This window comes from Anas platyrhynchos, chromosome 11, assembly GCF_047663525.1.
Source record: "Anas platyrhynchos isolate ZD024472 breed Pekin duck chromosome 11, IASCAAS_PekinDuck_T2T, whole genome shotgun sequence".
NCBI lineage: Eukaryota > Metazoa > Chordata > Aves > Anseriformes > Anatidae > Anas > Anas platyrhynchos.
The window spans coordinates 24,636,802-24,646,644 of record NC_092597.1 but is presented as its reverse complement, the minus strand read 5'-3'; the positions used below and the strand labels follow the sequence as shown (position 1 = coordinate 24,646,644).

The 9,843-nt window shown below is 46.8% G+C and overlaps 1 protein-coding gene across 1 annotated transcript; it reads left to right on the top strand.

The window, feature by feature from the left end:
- Positions 1 to 398: 398 nt before the first annotated feature.
- WDR76 (WD repeat domain 76) lies at positions 399 to 8,796 on the top strand. Its single transcript, XM_038185145.2, has 13 exons — positions 399 to 525; positions 620 to 943; positions 1,570 to 1,662; positions 2,307 to 2,362; positions 3,190 to 3,304; positions 3,610 to 3,711; positions 3,814 to 3,857; positions 3,943 to 4,096; positions 5,736 to 5,888; positions 6,321 to 6,535; positions 6,929 to 7,081; positions 7,577 to 7,630; positions 8,410 to 8,796. Exons 1-13 carry the CDS (start codon positions 457 to 459, stop codon positions 8,666 to 8,668), a joined length of 1,791 nt encoding a protein of 596 aa, XP_038041073.2. The 5' UTR covers positions 399 to 456; the 3' UTR covers positions 8,669 to 8,796.
- The last annotated feature ends 1,047 nt before the right edge of the window (positions 8,797 to 9,843 follow it).

Here is a 9,843-nt window from a genome sequence, read left to right as displayed (position 1 = left end):
CCTGTCACCTTAAACATCATCTCATTCCTGTGTGACAGGGCCACCACCGAATATACCAGGTTACCCATTCCACTTAGCCTTGAACCCTTCTAGGGATGGGCCATCCACAACCTCTCAGGGCAACCTGAGGGAAATTCTTCACCACCCCATGAGCGAAGCATTTCCTCCAAACCCCTCACCTAAATCTCTCTTTTTTAACCCACCCCCTTGTCCTATCATTACATGACTAAAAAGTCGCTCTCCGTTTTTATTTTTTTTATTTCTAAAGCCACTTTTAGGTACTGTAAGGCTTCCACAAACTCCCCTTGGGCTCTTCGCTTCCTCAGACCCCCGAAACTCCTTCAAGTCACCGGGGCCGCCCCTCACGGAGCGGGGGGCGGGAGGCGGGAAGCGCCGCTTCCCGCCTCCCGCCCCCCGCTCCGTGAGGGGCGGCCCCCGCCTCAGCCCGGCCCCGCCATGGCGCTGTCGGAGCCCAGCGAGGCCGTTCCCGAGGAGCTGTCGCCTCTCAGCCAGCAGCGGGAGCAGGTCCGTGGCCGTGTGGGTGCCGTTAGGGGTGGTGGTAGTGGTGGTGATGATGGAGGATGGGCCCCCGCTCACCGCTCCCCGTTCATCCCCTCAGGAGCGCACCCCGAGCGGCGGCGCGGAGCTGAGGCGAGGCCCGGAGCAGGGCGGGCGCCGAGCGGAGCCGGGCCGGCAGCTGAGGGTGCTGCTCACGCCGCTCTCTGTGGCGGGCCGCAGGATGCCTCAGAAGCGGCTGCTGGGCGCCTACGACGACGCTGAGGGGGAGGCGGCGGGCAAGAGGCTCCGCGCCGAGCCCCCCGGGACGCCCCCCGGCAGCCCGCCCGGCCCGGCCCCCACCGCCGCCGCCTCCCCTCATGGCAGCGGCTCGGACGGCGGCTGGGACGCGGAGAGCGACGGCAGCGACGGCGGGGGAGAGGCGCAGGTGAGCGGAGGGGGGCTGGGAAGGCGAGGCTGGGGGCGTTTTGGCCTCCTTGGGCCTCGGCAGAGCGCGTTTTACCCCTTGGGAACGGCTGAGGGGCCGCAGAGCTGCACGAGCCGCTGCCAAAACCACCAGCGCCTTCCCGAGGGTCATAACCAGCTCCTGGGGAACGCGGTGGCTGGGTACAGAGATGAGATACGACGGTTTTGTCAGTGCTCATTCGTGTTAAAATCACCATTTCAACTTGTCCTGGCCGCCTTTTTCTCTCAAAGATGGAAACGAACAAAGCTGTGTTCTGTTTAGGTGCCACATTTGCCGTATTGCCAAGCTGTAAGTTGCTATTTGTTTTGCACCAGCTTTGGTTCAGTTGTAGCAAGGTTCTGATGAGCTGGCCCCTCTCGCAGGACTGATGCTAGCAGTCGGTGCTGTAATGTGTGCTACTACCTCTATAGACCAGCACTGATAGGGGATCACCCCGGTGGTTCGTGGGCCTTTTATTTGTTTAAACGTGCATCAAACCAGCTCTGGACAATCCAGACAATCACTAGAGACTCAGAGCCCAGAAGCCTGGGCCAGCTCTGGCGTGCCGTGTAACTGTGCTGAGGTCTGTCTCACTTTTCTTTTTGTAGGATGGATACCAACAGCTATCAGCTTATGAAAGGAAAAGACTAAAGAACATTACAGAAAATGCAAAATTCTTCGCTGCCTTAAAGCTGCACGAGGTTAGTATAGATCCTACCCAGTGTCAGCCACCGTGCTCCCTCCCGTAAGGGCACTTGTGCCCCAGGAAGCAGCCTGCTGCCCCGCGTTGGGAAACCCTGCCCTGATAGTGACAGGGGCATCAGGAGAGGGCATCAGCACTGCCCTGACTGGATTAAACATTAGCACTCATGTTGTTAGTTAGCTCCCTCCAAGGAGGGGAGGCCGTTAGGTGACCCCACGGAAAGCTGGGTGAGCAAAATCCCAGCAGGGCCAGCTGAGCACTGGCCCAGGGGCAGCCGAGCACACAGCTGTGGCTGGGCCTGTCTGGGAGGCAGCGAGGCTCCTTCCTTACCACCAAGACTGCAGCTTGAGTAAAAATGACTCTTCCCAGTTACCCTCAGAGAGGTCAGCAAAGGCACGTCTGCCTGCAGCCACAGCGCTGCCGGCAGGGCAAAGGCCAGAGCCATCAGCTAGGGTGAAACAGGGGAATTCTTGAGGGTACGTAGAAGACCAGTGCAAAGCAGAAAAAACACAATCTGATATTTAAAAGTTCCTTTTTGTTGTTGTTATAAGCAATTACAATATAGTTTACTGCAGCCTTTATACAGGTTGGCCTTTTATGCTTGTTAGATATATTTTTAATCTTTTATTTTTTCTTTTTAAGTCAGCTGCAAGACTTCAAAAAATTGCAACTAGACGACAATCTAATGTCACTAAAAGGTAAAACAACCGTGTATGAGACTCATACCAATGTTCCTTCATTGAGTTTTAACTGTTTTAGTGCTACCACCTGCACATAGCAGATACCAGCAAGAGGGAGAGCTAATGATGAGTCACTCTCCAAAGCTGAATCTGCATAACTGATTATCCTGAGCTGTATGAATTTGTAAATAGGTAGCTCCAAGGTAGTGGCTCTCCTCTGCCATCCTATGGAAAGAAAATGCTAGTATGAATGCCCTTTTCATCAAATTACAGAACGTGCTATTTTTGTGATATTTGTATTAAGGTAATTTTTTTTTTTCTACTTGTGATTTTTCTGCATGATGGCTAAAGAAAGAAATGTTAAATGATGAGAACAAATAATAGGAAAGGGCATGGGAAAGAAAGGGTTTGGGGGGAGAAACAGATGGAAGGGATAGGCTAAGCAATTGTTAAAGAAAAGACATTTGGCAGTGCCAAAGCAATGTTAGGCAAAGCCGAAAAATGAGCTGAAATACAAAATAGAGAGTAAGATAAGCAAGGAAAGGAGAGAAAAAGGTGGCTAGATAATGAGTGGAAGGATGAATTATAAATGAGGATGGGGAAGAAAAGCAGCAGTGGCAGGATGTATTACAAGGGAAACATGTCATCAGTATATATGCATTGCTAACTGGTCTTTTTGTTGTTGCAATCGCTGAAAGAGAAAGTAATCGCAGTGCTCCTAAAGTCGGTCAGAACATTGAGGTGTCAGAGCTGCAGATAAGAACCTATTCCGTAGTGTTTTACTTAAATGCTGAGGGCTCACGTTATCTAACTGTGTAATTTTTGAAATGTTTTACTTGTTGTAGACCTAAGCCTAAGAAGGCAGAAGAGGAAACAGTACGACGAAGGTCTATGCGCCTGCAAAGAGTAGAGCCCTCAGTGCTGGAGGTGCCTACCCAGCCAGAGGCAGAGGAGGAATATGTAAGATGGGGATGGGTTACAGAAGCCTGTGCATATGCTTAGAAGTGTTAGAAAAACAGTGCTAGTGAAGTTAATTCATAACGCTTGCCTTTGCTAAGCTTATTGCAAAAACCTTCAGACATTCGGGAAGGTGCGTTAGTGTCAATGACGAGGTAAATCCTCGAGGTAAAATCTTTTTTTAACGTTTGTTTCTTGTGTTAGAGTGGATGTGTTCTCAGAATATCTGGTGTGCAGAAAATAAAAAATCACTTTATTCATAGTTTTAGTTGATCTGAGTTACGAAAATTGCTAATGTCATTCCACAGCCTCAGGTTCCAGCCGGACCTCTGCCAATGGTTCCAGAAAATCAGGTGGAGAACAGCAAATTGACAGAGGAATTACTGGCTACATGGATGAAAATAAGCGAGGTATTACTAGCTATAATTAATGATATTTAGATTACATAAATTAACTTGAGTTTGAAGTAGTCTAATTCTGATATTATAATTTCTTTTCCTTTCAATTTGCAGACGAAACCCAATGATACAGAAAAGCACATGTGTGACATGAAGAGGTAATCTGAAGGGAGCAGCTAAAAACTAGATCATGTCTAGTTTGTTCTTCTCTTTCATAACTCATATTGTAATGATATTCTCTAGATATCAAAACAGCCTAAACAGTATGGTCCTCAGCGAAGATAATGTCAGGAAGGTTGTGCAAAACCGAGTATGTTCTGTGGCCATCCATCCTTCTGAAAGCCTCATCTTTGTGGCAGCTGGGGACAAGTACGGGCAAATCGGCCTCTGGAACGTCGTAAGTCCTCTGCGTGCTCCTCGCCTGGCAGAAGTGTTTGTGGCAGGATGGGGGCGGGTGGGGCACAGGCTGGAGTGTCCTTTTCTTGGCTTGCAAAGGTGTTTTGTACTCATTTTTTGCAGATAACACCAGGGTGTCTGTTAATTTCAGGCTCACTAGAGTTGCTCAAAAGGTCTGGTCCTTCGCAAGCCCTGGTTTAATGGGAAGAAACTGGCAATTTTAGGGAGGAGAGAGAGGAAGAAAATGGATCACCAGCTGAAACCCAGTGAGGGTTAAAATTACAATTTACAGTTGAAAGATTTGGGATCTAGTTACAGTACTCTGTTAGCAATACCATAAATAGGTTTTGGAGAGCGAGGGTAGATGGATGTTCAAGTATTTGGGTTTTTATATAAATTTTGGGTAGATGCAGAGAGTTGCTGTGTTTCCAGTTAGCAGAAACAAAAGTACCAGTATATGCTGACACATATTTATGTACATTGCCTGTGAAAAATAGCTTAGCATTTGGGAATTTGAAAACTGCTGAGGGCTTTGCAGATAGCCTCATTATGGATTTTGAATTGCCTTAATTACTCCTGCAGCAAGAATCTTTGTGCCTGTGACTTACACCTTTCTAGCCTCCCTCCCACCCTCTTCTCTGATCCCACATCATCTAAACCAGCTGCTTGACGTTTGCACACATACAGATTTTCTTTGCGTTGTTTGCAATGCTATTAACCTTTTCTGTGGAGTTTCTCTTGAGTCATTTCAACTTTGACAGCTTCAGGAAATTGATTGACTAGCTTCAGCTTTGAGACTCGACTCAATTGTAAAGACGTTTAAAGTGCAGCATAGAAAGCTGAGACTGCAGAGCTGCTGCTGCTTCCTATTGAGAAGCATGATCTGGTTGAGTTTTCTGAATGCCACAGGCGTTCTTCGTGGCCTTGCAAAGACATTTCATGTGGAAGCCTAGAAATGTTAAAATTACTGTCTTACTGTCTTCCCTCTTGATTTCCCTTTTTTTTTTTTCCCTTCATGAAGGGAGTTGGACTTTACCAAGCTGGGAGTAGTCTTTGTGGAATGACTTGTTCCAAAATGAGCGCTTGGTTTCTTTTAAATTATCAGAGCTGGAAGGATACCAAGGTTTGAAGAGAAGATACAGGAGATGATGCTTTACATTCAATTTGGCTGAATGTAATTTAGCCTGAGCTGTAAGCAACCCAGTGTGTCTGTGTTCTGCTGTTAAAAGCATATGCATGTATCAGCATACTCAGCAAGGGGTTCAGTGGTAACTTGGTGCTCTTTTGAGTTAAATCACTTGTATAGTGGTGAAAATGGTACTGGAGGGAGGCCCAAGCTTGTCAGCAGTGTGCTGAAAGTGCACGTGAAGACAGTTCCTTATTCCTTGCTAAGCTGAAACTCCCTCGGTCCCAGTGAGACATTAGCCTGGGCAAGCTGTGCCCCAGAGCAGCCTGGCTGCCTTGCTGCCTGCACTGTGCCTCCCCTCACCAAGCTCCTGCTGCCTCCTCCATGTAGCTATTCAGGGAAGACAGCGTTTGAAAAAGAGACTTGACTCTGAAAGTTGTGGCAATTAACAGAAAGAATGAATGGATGGAAATAATCATCTGTATGTGTCCATCGACTCGCTTGTGTTTTTCAGGACTGTAAGGGTGAAGAAGGAGCACATGTCTTCACTCCTCACAACTACTCAGTCAACTGCATGCACTTTTCTCCATCCAACCCTGCTCATTTGCTGTCCCTAAGCCACGATGTTCTACGATGCGGTGACGTTACTAGGGCAATCTTTGATGAGGTGAGCACTCCCTCACTTGTCTCTGACTCATTTCCCAAATTACAGGAAGCCTAATTCACATGTCCGCACATGATGAAAAGGTTTCTGCAGCACTGGAGAAAGGAGCGTGCTCATTAGTCCTCGCTCAAGATAACGGTTGTTGGATTACGGGAACACAGAGGCGATAGGGTCTTGTAAGAGTTTTAACAGAGAATTCACAACATGCTCTTGTCAGACGGGTTTGGATGGCTAATTACATACGCTGTAATAAGGATACTAGGTTAACAGAAAGGTTGCCTAAGTGGATAGCGAAGGTTGGAGTCATCAAATGAGGTAGTTGTCTTCAGTATTTTTAGTATATTTAAAAAGCAAAAATGCCCACAGTGTTTTGGGTATTGTGAATGTGTATTTACTTGAATAATTTCAGTTTCATTTGACCTTTTCTATCTGCAGATATGCAGAAGTGAAGAAGACTTATCCTCCTTTGATTTTTTGGAAGATAACGCCTCCACTGCAATAGTAGGATACTGGAATGGCAGTGTCGCTGTCGTGGACAGACGGACCCCAGGAACATCTTTAGAGCTTTCTGCTAACATTGGCTTCAAAATAACGAGGACAGTCCATGTTCACCCAGTGAATAAACAGTATTTCGTTGCTGCTGGCTCAGTGTATGTAGCTCAAAGTGAACTGCAGTTATTGTGTATATGAAATGTTCCGTTTGCATCGGTGTTTGACATCAGCTGTAAGTGGCAGGTTTGGAGAGCAGGACCAGCTGCCGGGGAGGGAGGCAGGTTCTTAGTCTCAGTGCATAGTCTGGTTTTTTGTTTGTTTGTTTTCTGAGAGATCCCGGTGGAGAGGTGTTTAACTGTGCTGTTTGTTTGGAGTGGTTTTGGTGCTCACAAAGTCCCGCAGAGCCACTCGCTGTTGTGGTTGTTGATAGGCACTGCTGAAGTAAAGTTTTAAACACGGTTCATGTGAAACGTGTGGCAGTCTTTTGAGCCTTTTTTGGTAAATGGAAAATAAAAGCTCTGTTTATTTACCTGCCACCTGGTGTGTTACAGGGATGTTCGTATTTATGATGTTCGGTACCTGAAGTCTGATGGGAACAAGCCTGTGAGCACTCTTAATGGACACACAAAAAGTGTTGCTTCTGCGTACTTCTCACCTGTAACTGGCAACAGAGTCGTGACAGTGTGTGCTGATGATAAACTGAGGTAAGGCTGTGTGGGAAAGAGTGAACTATATGGAAAATACCAACTGATAGAGTTTGTTGTTTCCTGCCTTCATTAACTGTCATTGAGAGCATCCTGCATTGATTTGGTTTTCTTGTGTAGGCATTTTTAATGCTGCACAATTTTTAATTTTTGTTAATTTTTTATTTTCCTGAAGAATATTTAACAATGAATAGGAAAATCTACAGGTGCTGCAAGTCTTCACTCAGCAGTTTGTTGAACTTGCACCTGGGTGCTGGGGATCCTAAAGATTTACAGGGGGTAAATTCAATTCTAGCTAAAAGCAAATCTATTTTAAAAGTATTTGAAAATCGCAGCGGGGATGTGGGTGCTCGTACCCCAGCTGGGCAGCCGTGTTCTTTGCTGCCGTATTCCAGTCTTGTCGGGTCTTGTCTTGATGTGTGCAAAGTGCTTTATGAGGAAGGGGCTGCCTTTTTTAACACGTACCTCTTATTAACGCAATATTTCATTTTAAAGGGTCTACGACACCAGCTCTCTATCATCTACCATTGCAGTTCTCAGCACTGTCCGGTAAGCTGAATGCATGGGGCTGAAGAGTTGGCCCTCAGCAGCAGCTGTGGGAGTGACAGCGAGAGGCTGCAGCACGCTGCACTTAGCAGGGGCACAGCCGCGGAGCTCTCCTGGCCTGAGAACTTGCCCTGGTCCTCGAGGCTGCCTGCGGTGGCTTTGTTTGTAAGGCACGGCTGGGACTCAGCCTGCTCTGAGTCGGTGAAGGCTGCAGGAAAGCTGTAATGTCTCCTGTGTACCGGGAGCACACCTTTTTGTGCCTTCCGAAACATTTTGTTTCAGAATGCTTTTGCATTATGCATTTTTTGTTGTTGCTTTATTTGTTGTTTTGGGTTTTAATATCAAAGGTTACTTCTTAATGGTGAGGAACGTGTTCCTGCGTAGTCTCAACACTTGCAGAATAGGTTTGTTCTCCAGAAGGGAGAATTGTCAGGCTTGCCTCACTAGGGCACTGGTCAGCGACTGGCCTGAAAACTTTTAATTTGCAGTTTATCGACACGGTTGCTGCATTGTTACCCAATTTTCCCTACAATGTGCAGCAGTAAGTCTAACTACTCTGACAAATAATCATTCATGTCAAAGTATCCTTTGGTTTCTCTTTCTCCCTTATGTTTCTTTGTCACATCCCACCCGTCACAGGACAGTGATCCCCTGAATAGATCCATGCAGTGTTTGAAAGTGGTGCTGGTCTAGGAGGCAGGGGAGATGGGTGGGAGCAATTATGATGTAAATGATGAATTCAGTAAGAATATTTCTCTCTCTTCCTATTTGTTTCTCTGAAGGCATAACAATAACACAGGACGCTGGTTAACTAGGTTCAGAGCGATTTGGGACCCTAAGCAAGAAGACTGCTTTGTGGTGGGCAGCATGGCGCGGCCGAGACAGATCGAAGTCTACCAAGATACTGGAAAATTGTTGCACTCTTTTTATAACATTGATTGCTTGGGCTCGGTGTGCTCCATTAATGTTGTTCATCCCAGTAAGAACATCTTAGTGGGTGGCAACTCCAGTGGTCGCCTTCATGTGTTCAAAGAACAATAATTAAATGCTTTTTTTTTTTTTTTTTGCATGATACGTTTAATTTTTATTAAGCAATTCTTAAGCTAATTGCATTCTCTCAGGACAAAAGTGTATTTTTAAAAGCTCTAAAATAAATTTTCTAAACTACCTTTGGCATTCTCTTCTTTAATTAAAAACAAAAACTAATCCTACTATGGCAGGCAATTATAGTGGTTTGTAACAAAATGTGTTTTTCCTCAATACTTCGGTCATATTTCAAAAAAAGGAAAAAACACTGGCTAAATGTACGAGACACTGCTTAATGATTTTCGTTAAAGAACCTGCAGCGTTTCTTCTCTAACAGCTCGTGTGCCGTTCCCACCACAAGGCTGGCACACCTGCAGCGAAACGCGCCCGTAAGGAAGCTGCCTGGTGCCTCACGGGGTCCCTGCTGCAGGGCGCAGAGGGAAGGTCCCTCAGCTGCCACCACGGTGACCTGACTCAGAAGCCCCTCGGCGATGAGCCCTGAGGTGGGTACAGAAGCAGAGCTGTGCTCCTGGGCTCTGGGTTGCAAGGTGCTGGCTCTGAGCTCCCCGTCCTACACCGGGAAGTGTTTCACCTTCACCGAGCTGCCCGTGGCACATTCCCTGTGTGGCCGACACCGAACACAAAGGCCGGTGAGAGGCTGTTGGGTTCGTACGCCCGTGCTGGGTGCCAGCCCTGCACTGATGCAGCTCCGGAGGGTGGAATCTGCCAGCCCCAGGTGCGGTTCTGCAGCGTGGGCAGCACCACTCTGCTTTGCTCTTGGTCTGCAGGCCCCAGCTCAGCCACAGCCCCTCTGGGTGCAGGCATCACCTCGTAGCGCAGGCTTTTGGCTCTCCCTGGGTCGCCCTGAGCCCCAGTGGCCCGCCTGGGTTTCTCGGGGTGGCCAGATTTTGCCCACACCCTGCGCTCGGGTATGGTTTGTACTCGAGCAATGAACACTGACACCACAAGCACTAAACAACTCTCATACCAACTCTGGGTTTTCATGATATTTAAATATTTATTTAAATTTAAAAATACTTTTCATGGCACCAATGATTTTATGCTAACTAAGATATTGAGTATGTAGAAAAAGGTACATTTTGAAGGAAAATGTAACTTACAGTATTTGGCACATGAAAGGTTAATTTCTAGATTTTTCTTTTTATGAAAACTAAGAAATTCACATTTTC

Excerpts from the sequence above, each read along its gene's own strand:
- WDR76 (XM_038185145.2), top strand. The coding sequence starts at position 457 with ATGGCGCTGTCGGAGCCCAGCGAGGCCGTTCCCGAGGAGCTGTCGCCT. Across the intron at positions 3,858-3,942 it reads CACATGTGTGACATGAAGAG|ATATCAAAACAGCCTAAACA; the intron begins GTAATCTGAAGG and ends GATATTCTCTAG. Across the intron at positions 4,097-5,735 it reads AAATCGGCCTCTGGAACGTC|GACTGTAAGGGTGAAGAAGG; the intron begins GTAAGTCCTCTG and ends TGTGTTTTTCAG.